The 13,876-nt window shown below is 42.9% G+C and overlaps 1 protein-coding gene across 18 annotated transcripts in view; it reads left to right on the top strand.

Moving 5' to 3' along the window:
• Nucleotides 1-13,876, top strand: part of TENM2 (teneurin transmembrane protein 2) — a 1,678,453-nt gene that overhangs the window by 1,450,342 nt on the left and 214,235 nt on the right. For all 18 annotated transcript variants that reach the window (XM_055285322.2, XM_055285321.2, XM_055285327.2 and 15 more), the window contains one exon: nucleotides 6,253-6,375. In XM_055285322.2, coding sequence (XP_055141297.1) covers nucleotides 6,253-6,375 — 123 coding nt within the window. The remainder of the gene's footprint in view (nucleotides 1-6,252; nucleotides 6,376-13,876) is intronic.

Below are 13,876 nucleotides of genomic sequence, written 5' to 3'. Positions count from 1 at the left end.
TGGGTCTAAATCCCAGATTTCCCACTTACTGGCTGAGTTGTCTTGGGCAAGTCTCTTACCCTCTCTAAGCTTCAATTTCTTTATCTATAAAATGTAGATTATATTACCACTTAATCCAGTGAGAATGAAGGGGAAAAAGTAAGTGTTCATCCTTTCCAAAATCCTCCAGTGTCATCCCTTCTCTTCCAAACAAAAGGCAAAGCTCCCCAAAGGCAACTACTCCTTCACCCTGCCTGTCCCTTCACCTGCCACTCCTCCTTCCCACTAACTCCACTCCCCTTCGGCATGCTCTTCCCCAGACGTCAGCATAAACTGCTTTCTTGATTCCTTTATGTCTTTGCTCAAATGTTACCTATCACAAATGCCATCCTTGACCAGACTACATTAAATGAAAAAAGGAAGAAATTTTCAATGCATCCCCCACCCCCGAGTGCCTTTGAACCATAAACCCGGCTTTTCACTTCTGTGTTTAGTTTCTACACCTGCCTCTAGAATGTAGGTTCCCTGACAGCAAGGATTCTGTCTTGTTAAAACTGCTTTACTCCTGGTGCCTAGGACACATCTGACACCCAGTGGGTGTTTAGTAAATATGTGCTGACTGGTAAATTATGAATACATGCTGCATGCAAATAATGAGCCCAATACCTGGCACATGGTCAAAATGAACGTTAATTGTAACTATCACCATTGAGTAGACTTATTCACATGTGTTAATTTTCACTGCTGATTGCAAAGGTGCCTTTGCAGGTTGCCTGTGCAAGTTCAGGGTAAGCAGTTGTGCATGCTAGCCCTGATTATTCCACTATGGTTCTCTCCTCCCAGCAGTGGCACTTTTGGAATTGGTATATTTCCCCGAGAAGCCCCGACATTATTGACTTAATTGGCTGGTGCAGAGGCAGGGAGACCCAGCCCTAACCCTTTCTGTCATCCTACCTGGTCTCTGAATGAGCTCTGCCGTCATCTCTAAGGCCCTTGTGAATCTGATGGCATGCTGACCCCCAAGACCCAGCAGGCATGGCTTTCTCCTCCTGCTCCCTAAGCTCTGCTTGGCGTGAAGTCTTCCATTTTCAAAGGGAAAGCCCAATCTCCTCCTCGGGTTATGTATCGACAAGCCTGATCTTTAAAGACACTCCCTGCTCCTGGGGGCCTGCTCAGCAAACACAGAGCATCCGTGGCCTCCATGTTTGCCCTCTTTGACAAGCAGGGGCTGAGCAGCTCTCTGGGAAGTATTGCTGACATATTGATTGACTCTCTTGTCAGGTTGATCCTCTGCCAGCCAATGAACACAGAAGGCTCTAAGTGGCACCCAGCAGGGCCCACACATTCCCTAATTACTATTTCAGACAACCCCCATTCCAAGCTGCCACTTTTCTGGCCCTATAATCTCCCTGTCCTGTGGTTGCTGGAGAATCCTCAGTTACTCACAACCAACCCCGCTCCCTTTCTCAGGCATCACTCCCTTGGAGTATTGCCTTTGGAACCCACCTGACACAGAAACACAGCAACTTCAATAAGAAAATATCACACCCTCACTCCATGTAGGTCTGTTTATTATCCTTACTGCAATCGGGGATCTGTGTGTGGTCCAGCCATCCTGTCTTGGTTCCCTTTCAGAATACCACGAAAGTTTTCTCCAATTAGCTGGAGGGATACTGTCAGAGTTTGGCTGCCTATTGTGTTTTAAGTGGCTGGCTTCCCAGCTGCCACCTGGATTCCACGAGTTTCCACTCGGAGCCCTTCCCCGTCCCATCCTTAGTGACCCATGGAGCCCGAGGGTCTCTCTGAAGCGGAGCCTGTCAGATCATGATGAATTGTACATATTGGCTGTCAGTGAGGGGGAGGAATGTTAGGGAGAGGGCCTCCCAAACTCATTTCACTTTTGACTCTCAGATGATCTGGACCAGGTCTTTTGGGATGAACTGCTAGAGCATTCAAGGTGGGGTGGGAGAGGGAACCACCCCAGTGCATCCAGGATCTCTTGAGGAGTCCAGCATTTATGTGAAATCTTGAGATGAAGCAGCAATAACTCTGGCTACTCTGAGGTTTCTCAGTTTTCTTTTTTTCTTAATTAATTAAATTTTTGGTACAGATGGGGTCTTCCTATGTTACACAGGCTGGTCTTGAACACCTGGCCTCAAGCAATCCTCTTGCCTCAATCTCCCAAAGCACTGGGATTATAGGTGTGAGCCACCCCATCCAGCTCAGCTTTCTAAGTCTGGTTCTGAGAGTAAATTAAAATTGGAGGTATTATGACATCATGTTTAAAGTGCTGTTTTTTGTTGTTGTTCATAGAAGCAAATATAGTGGCCCAAAGTATGTGCTAATTCTCTCTGGCTGAGTTTCAGAAAGGATCCTAACCCAATAAAACCTAAAGGAATGCACAGAGATTTGCTGTATAAAAATGCCATTTCCTAGTTTCCTTATAGGTGAAAGTATCAGTCAAGCTAGCCTCAGACAGGCTGCTGTAACAAACAATCCCAAAATCTCAGTGGCTTGTAACAGTAACAGTTCATGTCTTCACACATGCTGTATTCTATCACTGGTCAGCCATGGCTGTAGCCCACGTCATCTTCATTGAAGACCCAGAATGACTGTGTGATAAAGTATGTGCTGAATTCAACAGGATAAAGAAATCTAACCCCTCTCAGGAAGGGGTGTGGTCATTCACCAACTCCAATGAGATTATTATGAGTTTTGAAACAACAATGAGGTTTGCTGAGACTCCATTACCCATAGAATCTGTAACCAGATCACTATGAAATATGAAGCAGATAGCCACCTCCCACAGTAATTTCCTTCTGATTCTGAAATCCCCCTGTTCTCAAACTTCACAGTCAATAGTTTCCTCATCTGTGAAATGGGGATGATAATAGTACCTACCCGTGAGTCTTAAGGTAATGCCTTTAGAATGTCTACTATGGTACCTGGCTATAGAAAAGGTTCAATGATGGCGGGGCGCAGTGCCTCATGCCTATAATCCCAGCACTTTGGGAGGCTGAGGTGGGCAGATCACGAGGTCAGGAGATCGAAACTATCCTGGCTAACACGGTGAAATCCCATCTCTACTAAAAATACAAAAACAAAATTAGCCAAGCATGGTGGTGGACGCCTGTAGTCCCAGATACTCAGGAGGGTGAGGCAAGAGAATGGCGTGAACCCGGGAGGCAGAGCTTGCAGTGAGCGGAGATCACACCGCTGCACTAAAAGAAAAGGTTCACTGATTGGCAGCAGGTGATGATATGCTGATAATTAAAATATCCTTCCCTTTGCAAACTAGTCCATATTGCTACCAGCACTGTTTTGTCCCATCTTCTATGCCTCTGATTATGTATTTTTTAATTTATAAGCATGTAACATCCTACAATCCAACCCCCCAAATCTGCCCCCCGTGTATCATTATCTATTCTAATAAATATTGATGGAGTGCCATTTATATTCAAGACACTGTCAGATCTTTTGGGGGTTGCAGATGTGTAACCTCTCTCTGGCCCTTAAGGAGCCATTATTCTACCTGTACAGGGAAACCTTTATAAAAGGTAAAGGGAGAGATTGATTGAGAGACTGATGTCTCAGCCCAAGCCATAGAGCAAATCAGTGGCAGAATAAGAAATAGGGCTCTCATTAGTCAGGAAACTCATTTACTTCACAGCTCCCTGGGGTCTTTATCCTAAGGACACTTTAGTCCCTCCTCACCGGCCAGAGAGAGCATCTTGTTTTCTTACTCAAGTGAGAGAGAAAGAATGGCTGATCAAAAAAAAAAAAAAAGTGCCAAAAAAAACCTATTTCAGACACTCCCAAAAAACAAGAGAAGGTGCTTATAACCCGATATAATTCTCACTTATTTACTTAATGTTCAATTCAACAACAGAAAATATGCCCAAACTTGAGTTTCATTTTTGTTGCATTGCTTCTTCTGGAAGGACAGGTCTCATGTTCAGCAGATTTGGCTTTTCCCCTTCTCCACCTCTATCGCACTTTCTTATTTTTCTTCTCACTCCTGGGAGTTGTCTGAGAAGTTACTGGTGTACTCTGACCCTCACCCTTTCCACCTCATCTGTAGTTTTCTTATTTTCAGGATACTTATAGAAAATAAAAATAAAAAGATGCTATGGAACCCAAAACAAAGAAAAAGGTAGGAAGAGGAGGCAAGAGGGAAGGCATCCTTGGAAACAGAGGAAACACAGTTGCAGGGATGTCTCTTCCTGTTCAGTAACAGTAGGGGATTGTTTGCTTGCTTTTCTCCCAAGGTTGACGGTTGCAATATGTTCTGCACCTTAGAATGGCAAGACTGAGTGCCATAAGAGCAGAGCAGTTTTGACAAGAGTTTGAGATGGGATGTTGGGGAGGTTGTCATCTTTGCCTGATGGGACCCACCACTCCTTCGGTAGATGTGAAATCAAAGCTTTGTTAGGCCTGGGTTCCAGCAGCACCTGCAGTACCTGCCGATGTCTGTCTTAAGACCTTCCTTGAAAGAACCGCATCTCTAGTGCAGCTGCAGCTGGCCCAAGGCGAGCTTCAATAACCCAATAGTATCATTTTTTAAAAAAATTATTTTAAAATAGCTAATTCCTTGGCTCCCTTCACCTGGTAATTACAAATCAGAAGCTATCGTTATCTTGAAGCCACCACGATTGGTTCTCATTTCCTGACCTCTGTACAGTGAAAATATATCATTATTTGAGGCAATGGAATCTGGTCTCTTCAAGTAAGTGACCTACATGTAACGGACAAACTGCAGGAGAAAATTAGGTGTTACCTTGATAGAAAGTGTACAGTAAATGTCACATACTCTTATTACTATTTATCATCTCAAGAAGTTGTAACAGTGGGCCTTTCACTTTAGAGGAATATAGAAAGAAAACATGGTTCTAAGATGGAGAAGAGTGTAAGTGAAAAGCAGACACACACACACACACACACGCGCGCGCGCGCGCGGACACCTTGCCACCTTCATCTGTGGCCATCAATCTGAGCTGTATTGTTTGAAGATAGGTTTTTAACCTTAATAGAATGCAGTCTGACTTTACGTGGTGATAGGCATGCAGAATTAATTGCTGTGTGAACAATTTCCTAAGCATTGTTAATTGTGTTTCCTGCAGTTAATTGTTTCTCCCATCCCCACATCAGACTCCAAACCTCTCCCTGTCAACAGCCCTTTCTTTCGTGCGGTGGTAGGAATGTAGCAACAGCATCAACCTGTGTCCAGTGGAAATGCCAGACATCGTTTGGATGAGAGACATGCAGGGGAATAAATTCCTTACTTAGTCTCAAATGAAGCATCTCTTAGATAAGGGCTTTGAAAGAATACAGGTGTTTAGGGTTTGCTTTTCATTCCACTCAGTAGAAACAACTCATTAAGAACCATCAGGGATAGGGCTGTGTTAAGTTTGCTAAATTCGTGGTGGGGAGTTGACACAGGCAGGATGACAAAGAAGACCAGAAGTTTGTTTGGAGGCTTGGGGTGCCCATGGGAGTCAAGACTTCTGTGGACGTGCTCAGTTCCTTAGCAAAGAACAGGCAGTATTTCAGAACTGTTTCATTCCATACTCTGCTAAAGTGAGAGCGACAGAGAGAGAAGGAATAGCAATGTTTTCAGAAAATGTGACCCCATTCCACCATCAACCCCCCAAGCTTTTTCTACAATGCACTAAAAGGTATCCACTTATCATGAAGAGGGGTGGAAAGGAAAAATATTCTAAAAGTTTGAAATAGTTAGGGAGGTGGGCCAGTACCACTATAGATGCTGCTGGCTGCACTGATAGTTCAGAACAGGTACCAGCAAACAGGTACTATTTGGGTAGCCTCCTTTGAAGCTGATTTACTTGTGAGTGTATAGTTTGGGGAAAACAATCCTTGTCAATGCCCCTAGACTGTCTAAAAGCAACTGTGTCCAGAGGGTAGAAAAGGATGGATGTGGTAGAGCAGCACTCTTTACAGTGATTCGAAAGGGCCATTTTCCCCTCCATGGTGGCACCGTTTGGAAGATCTGGGCTGTGTTTTCTCCTCCCTCCTCCGCCCACTGTAAGGGATCCTCTCCCCCTGAAACTGTGAGCAGCAGCACCAGAAGGGGAGACCCAACCACTCAGATCTCTGCTTTCTGTATTTAGCTAATCCCTGCGGCCTGGGGCAAGCCATTTTTGACGCAGCTTCCTTAAAATGCAATCACTTGGAAAAAGGCACCTGGCCCTCCCCCTTGACATTTGCATTGCTGAATTATCTATTCATATTTTCATTACTTTGTCTCTCCTGCAGCAATGCATCTGCTCGGACTCAATTGGCAACTCCAGCCTGCAGATGGGCACACCTTTAACAATGGGATAAGGACCGGCTTACCAGGAAACGATGATGTGGCAACAATGCCATCTGGAGGCAAAGGTGAGGTTACAGCTGCTGCTTGCCCTCTTGAGGTCACAGGAAAATTCTGAGCTCTCGCCAGCTGGTTCAGGTTTTCTAATCCAAGTCTTGGAAGGTATGCAAAAAGGAAAAGAAAGGGGGAAAAAAATCGTTGCCTCTCACAGGTGCCCCCGTTAAAAGCTGTTTGCTGTTCCTGTCTGTTAGCTGTGTTTGGCTGGATCACTCAGAGCTGGCACAGTGCCTGCTCAGAGCAATGTGCATACCTATGCTATCTGCAGGAACTGGCATGGTCCAGAGCTACTTGAAAGCATCCCAGGGCCTGTGCAGAAACAGCAGCCACAGCAGCAGCTGGAGTGGCAGCAGCAGCAGCAGCAGGAGAAAGTCCTGCCTAATCAGAAGGCAGAGAGCAGCAGGCAGCACATGCCATCAGACTGGGTCCCTCTCTCAGGAGACATGCAGCCTCCCTGGGGAGGAAGCTGCCTGGCTTGGCATGAAAGAGAAAGGCTCAGAGCTGCTGTGCTTTGGGGGAGAATAGAAAGGAGTTTTGACAACTCGGCAACAAAGCTTCTCTTCTCAGAACAGTGAAGGGGACAATAGAAATGTTTATTGAAGCAATCAGGCAACTGTATCCTTGCAGGAAAAAAAAAGTGCTAACAAGATGCTAAGAAAGAGGAGAGAAAACAGAACCATAGGGTGGGGGTAGGGGATACTGGAGCAATTAAGACAGAGCAGCCAATGGAATGGTTAGCCAGGCTGGCACGCAGTGAGATATGCTTAATTCGGGATGGAAATCGCAAGGGAGAGATTGTATTAAAGGATTTCACCAACATGCAAATTTCCATTCTGCCTTTTGGCATCTATAGCCACTTCACCCCCACGTTTCGGAAACACCCTACAGGGATATTTCAAAGAAGGGAAAGGAAGCAGCATTTATTAGGCACCTATTGCATGCCAGGCTTAGCATTGTGTAACTTTAACAACTTTAAAGGAAGGAAAAATCTCTCTGAGAAACTCAAGCGCAGAAGGTTACAGAAACTTACTCAAATAGATACAAATTTGGACTCAGAGTTGTGCCCTGTGCGTCTTTGGGCAGGAGGTTGGAGCTTTCCTTCAAGCAGTCATTTTCCACAAAGAAGATTCCAGAATTCATCTGCCCCCAGAGGTGCACATTAGTCATCCTGAGATGCTAATGCTGCTTCAATTATCCTCCCCAGAGCTGTCCTAATGCTTTGAGGATGACTTTTTTGTCTTTTTATCCAGTCTTTAAGAATCGCTGTACTCATCTGTCATAATCATAACACTAAATTACCTTTAAGTAAGCATGAAAAAGTTTTATCTGAGGATGAAATTATATGCTTTCCATTATCGGGTAAGTTAAACTAGACCTAAAACGAAAAGTATGTTTTGCCTTAACTGACCATGTTCTGCCTTAACTGACCAAAAAGCCCAGAGCCAAATGTGTTGACCTCAGATTTGAAACCTGGTCACCTCCAGTACTTGACACTGTCTGCTCCTTCAGTTTTATCTAGGGCAATGGTTCTTAGTTATAGCATTTTTGCACCCCTAGAGGACATTTGGCAATGTCTAAAGACTATTTTGATTGTCACAGTTGGAGGGGGCATGGCAGGCATCTAGTGGATAGGGGTCAGAGATGCTGTTAAACAACCTATAATACACAGGACAGCCCCCTGTGATGAAGAATTATCTCCTTTCAAGATGACAATAGTGCTGCCCTTGGAAACTCCTTTTTATGGGGTCTCTGGAACGTTTTATCCATAAATGTCCTTTAATCTACAAGTCAGCACCTCATCCCTTCAGAAGAATGCATAACACACATGTGAAATGAATATGCATATTCTATCATTGGGCACAGAGAAATTGTTTATATGTGTATACATTCTGAAATTATATACCAATGCTTTTCGAGTAGTGTCCTTCATAAATGGGAATTAGTGATCCCTACTGGCCTCCATAAATTAAGGTCAAGATCAAGCACTCCTCCCATTTGTGATAAGCCTCTATTTCTGCCTCTGCTCCCCACCGGCTTTTGCATCCCACACCCATAGAACAAATCTTAAGAGTTCAAGAGTATGCGTCTCTAAATTAACAAATGAAGAAACACTTTCCATTGTGTCTTTGGAAAGACCAGAATTTTTCCCCTCATGTGCAACATGCTTTTGAAAATGTTGTTGTAGAAGTCATATAACATTACTAGTTCAGATATTTTCCAAATAAGTTATGTGACAGACAAAATGTTATTTTGTTTTTTCGTTTTGTTTTGTTGGAGACAGAGTCTCACTCTATCACCCAGGCTGGAGTGCAGTGATGCAATCTCGGCTCACTGCAACCTCCGCCTCCCCGGTTCAAGCGATTCTCCTGCCTCAGCCTCCAAAGTGGCTGGGACTACAGGTGCGTGCCGCCACGCCCGGCTAATTTTTTGTATTTTAGTGGAGATGGAGTTTCACCGTGTTGCCTAGGCTAGTGTTAAACTCCTGAGCTCAGGCAATCCTCCCGTCTCGGCCTCCCAAAGTGCTGGGATTATAGGCATGAGCCACTATGCCCAGCAGAGACAGACAAAATGTTTGCCAAATCATTGTCCAGTGAATTTTGTCAATAGAATACTCAAGAAAAAAGTGTGAGAATTCAAAATTGCTTAGAGATGAAATAAAATTTGAAACTTAAAAAGAGATCAGACCTCTTCTTAAGTTGTTTTAAGGTTTGGCTTATAAAATGACTAAAGTATTTTCAGCTCTCTCACCTATGCCTATTTCTTTTATCAAAAGTGACCTTGGGTTTCAATTTCTATACCCAGTGACTTCCACACTCCCCATTGCCCAATTCTATACCTTTAGATAACCTGAATCAATTCCAATCGACTACTTTTCCAGTGTTTCAAAGAGACAATCAAGATATATTGGCAATAAGTTAATTAAATAACACCCCCTCCTTTTTTGGTATACGATATTCCTTCACTCCAATGTTTTAATCAAGATACACCACACATTGCCAAGGAGGATAATCTCATTAAGCAATTACTGGATAAGTATCCAGCAGAAGCAAATTAAAATGTAAGCAAAACACAGGCATGTGAGTCCCATCTAAGATGGCACGTCGATAGAGATTTCATTACCTGGTCTTTAGGAGTATTTACATTCTTCAGGTTTGGGAACAAGTCTAATAGACAGGGCAGCCTACACACTCTGATATGTTAGAGGAAACAAAGCACTTGATTAATTAGTTGGGAGAGTACGTTCTTTGGTCTTTGCCTTTCCCTTTTCCATTTGTTGCTGTTCGAGCCGTATTTTTCTTTCTTCCGCTCTCCTTCAATTAAATCTTAACGTGAATGGTTGTTGGCTTTCACATCAAGAAGAGGGAACACACAGTCTGCCAGAATCACTCACCATCTTGTGTGTATTTCTATGTTAAAAGGAATGAACTCATACATCTTCATTACAAGGACATGGAGAACTTTCTCTGTAGATCTGGGATTAGATAAGCCTTGAGAAAGACGATTCAATACAGTATTCTGACCTGGTCAGATAACATAAGGGAATTCAGTTTGATTGGCCTGGCCCAGGGAAAGTATACAAGAGATTTTAAAGGGCACATCGTACGTACCCAATTTGTGCACAGATTTTAAGAAAGAATAAACTCTCAAGTATAGCATTGCATGGATCATTCTCAAAACCTATCACTCATTTTAGATTCAAGTTGCCCTATACATCAGGGGTCAGCAAACTACATCTCATGGACCAAATCTGGCCAGTTGCCTGTTTTTATAAAGCAAGTTTTAATGGAGCACCACCGTAACTATTACCTGTTGTCTATGGCTACTTTCAGAATAAAATGGTGGAATTGAGTGGGTGCAACAGAGGCTACATGGCCCAAAAAGCCTAAAATATTCACCATCTGACCCTTTAAAAAAAAAAAGTTTGATGGCCACTCTGTATCATTCCCAGTCCCATTTCCACTTTTCTAGAACTTTTCCTGCAACTATCCAACTTATAGGAGACCAGAAGAGGAAGATCAAACTCCCAATACATCACTTCTTCCTACTTGACCAAGCCCTAGTTATAATATATTCTTGGTAACTTTGCATTGGAAGATGCTCTATAATATAGGATTTTGGAGTTGGTCTGGTGGATACAAACACCGGCTCCATCACTTAGCAACTGTATGACTATAAGTGGGTCATTTGTTCTCTCCCAACCTCCAATTCCTCATCTGTGAAATGCAACTCCCTCATAAGCTTGCTGTCCATCATAAATGAGATGACACTCGTAAAACATTGCATGTGGCATCAGGCATGTGATAATGATCCACGAGTCTTAGTTGTTGTCACCGATATCATCTTTACGTCTCTCAGCTGGTCCATTTAACAAGTTTCCATGGCCTGTCACATCTTTTGAGAGGCTATATTTTCCAAAGGTGAAGACCAACCTGGTGCAGTGGCTCACGCCTATAATCCCAACACTTTGGGATGCAAAAGTGAGAGGATCACTTAAGGCCAGGAGGTCGAGACCAGCCTGGGCAACAAAGCGAGACCTCATCTCTATTTTTAAAAATATAAAAATAGGCCAGGTGCAGTGGCTCACGCCTGTAATCCCAGCACTTTGGGAAGCCGATCACGAGCTCAGGAGATCAAGACCATCCTGGCTAACATGGTGAGACCCAGTCTCTACGAAAAATACAAAAAAATAATTAGCTGGGTGGGGTGGTGGGTGCCTGTAGTCCCAGCTACTCCAGGAGGTGGAGCTTGCAGTGAGCCGAGATCGTGCCACTGCACTCCAGCCTGGGCGACAGAGCGAGACTCCATGTCTGTATATACACACACATATATATGTGTATATATAAAATAAAACAAAGGTGAATACTGCCTTCAGAACATGAAGATAGACAATACCACTTCACCTTTTTCCTTTACCTTCTAAGAATTAACCAAACCCCAGATGAGGATTTCTTCCCAACATTGACTTGATGAGGTCAGTAGGAAGCAGGTCTTCCTATTCCAAAGGGCCAATGTGTACACCAAGTTGGCCCCTCCACACTGCATTATTTGTCTCTCTGCAGCTTGAGTTCCATCACTGCCAGCCTGTCTGTTTTAAGCCCTACCATTCTCGGTTTATAACTCAGCTGTAAACATTTATTTGTGCCTGGAGCACATTTCCTTCCTACCCTTTGAAAAAAAATTAGAATTTCCAGATGGTATGCAAGTTGGAAAAAAATGGCAAAGACTGTTATTCTGTTTAGAAACATGTTTTTCTACACTTGCCCTTTCAGCAAAAACTTCATAATGATTTTTACTAGTTGGCTTAATGCATGATACTAGGAGCCAGATTAGCAGGGAGGTTGGTAAATTCTTCCGCTGGCTCTCATCAGCCTCTCAATGAATACAGCCCAGGGTTTTAAAATGATCACTTCCCTATATGGGGCTTTTCCAAAGTCGGTGAAGTTCCCAGAAGGACAAAGGGTCATTATGTTTGAGCCAAACACCCCATTACTGCACATCTACTGGCAAATATACCAACATCCTAACTACCAACCCAACAACTCCCCTCATTTAGGAGGCCATGCTGTTCTACATTGCTGCATATGGGTACTACTTACATGCACTTATACTGGTGGACTTTTGCTTTTGACTGCCACCCATAGCCCCATTCTAAATTGCATAGTTTCTGTTGTACATAGCATCATGTTGGCTTGACACGGGCATTAATAATGAGGTCCAATTTCCCTTTCTGTGCATTTGCCTATATCCTCATTGGCCACACTTCTCTTTCAGAATTGACTTGTACACCCAGATATCTGGTCTGTGATCTCTAAATATGCACCTCTGATATACCTCTGATATGTTGGCCCTTCATACCCACAGGTATCCACAGATTCAACAAACCTCAGACTGAAAATATTTGCAATAATAATAATACATAAAATGCAAATAAAAATGATAGTATAACAACTATTTACATAGCATCTACATTGTATTAGGTATTATAAGTAATCTAGAGATAATCTGAATTATAGAGGAGGACATACATAGGTTATTTGAAAATACGACAGACACCATTTTATATAAAGGGCTTGAGCATTTACAGATTTTGGTATCCACAGGGGTCCTGGAATCCATACCCTGTGGATACCAAGGGATGACTGTGGGCCTGAATGCAGTCAGCATAGGGGTTAGCCACATGGGTTTTAGTGTCTGTCAGACGTGGGTTTTGATCACAGATCTACCAATAAAAAGCTGTGTGACCCTAAGCAAGTCACTCATCTTCCATGAACCTCAGTTCTCTCATCTGAAAAACAGGAAAAATTTTAAGAGTATCAGGAGATTACATGGTGACTAGCAGCCACTCAATAAATTTTAGCTGCTATCAATAATAGTAAACTAAACTAAATATTAATGCAGGAGCAAGTTCACCTGAAGAGTCATAGGTATAAATACTTGTTAACATTCCTAGCGGCAAAGAGTTGACTATTTTTATCTAAAGCAACAAATTGAAATTTCAAAAGATGTAAAAGCCACATGTAGTCCCAAGAGCTGGAACATTCTCTAAAAGTCATTATTGTGTGATGTTGTGAACACCATCACAGAAGCAGTGACTTTCAGGGTGGAATTGCATTCCGAAAGTATAGCCAGCCAGCAGCAGGGTGAAGGCTGATGGGTTGCTGATGTCTCGGATGAGCTGTATTCTTGGGCAGTCAATCTAAGGTCCTTGGAAGAATCTTTTCACTTATCTGTTGGTTAAACGGAACCCTCATATGGTTGTCCTGATTCCCAAATAAATGGAAACGAGGTGTAATGACTGTAGCAATATTCTGAATTCAATTTTATTTGCAATAGATAAAAATATGTGAGGCAGAATAATCTGCAAGGCAGATTTATGCTGAGGTGCCTCCGGAGTTCGGTTAAGTTAGGAATTATTAATATGAAGCTTCATTTCCCTGGTATGACTATGAGTCCATTCCCTTTATCACTTATTTGGGGAATAGTTTCACTGTTTCTGTAAATGAATTATGGCAACATTTTCTGAAATGATTAGCTCCTAATGTGGCTATGGAAGGCTGTCGTTTTGCTCAACATCAGTCTTATTTAACTGGTTGAAATTTTAGGTTCATGTTTCAGAAATAGGTGATAGTTTCACATTTACATGAGCAATCTTCTGTAGAGTTATAGAGTTGGACTATCCTGTAAAATTGATTATTAGAATGTTGCCTCTAAAAACCCAGAAATCTCATCTCTAAGCTAAAGATGAACTAGCCAGAACCATTGTATCTTAAGCACGTGCTTCTTAGGGCAAAATGATCATCATCTACACTTTTCATTGTGCAGCTCTTGGATAGGCTGAAAGGTTTGCCATGGAAGCCCCAACTCTGGGAGACATGAACTGGACTGGGTCCTGCATGCCAAGATGCCAGGCCCAGTCATTGCCTAGAACCCAAGGATACCAGTGAGATCCTCACAGAATGATTATAGGATGCTGTTTAATGCCTCTTCTCTTGATGCCCCTAATTCAATCTC

This window comes from Symphalangus syndactylus, chromosome 7 (assembly GCF_028878055.3).
Source record: "Symphalangus syndactylus isolate Jambi chromosome 7, NHGRI_mSymSyn1-v2.1_pri, whole genome shotgun sequence".
NCBI classification, from domain to species: domain Eukaryota; kingdom Metazoa; phylum Chordata; class Mammalia; order Primates; family Hylobatidae; genus Symphalangus; species Symphalangus syndactylus.
Note: the sequence above shows the minus strand (reverse complement) of the source record. Positions and strands in the feature narration are given on the sequence as shown.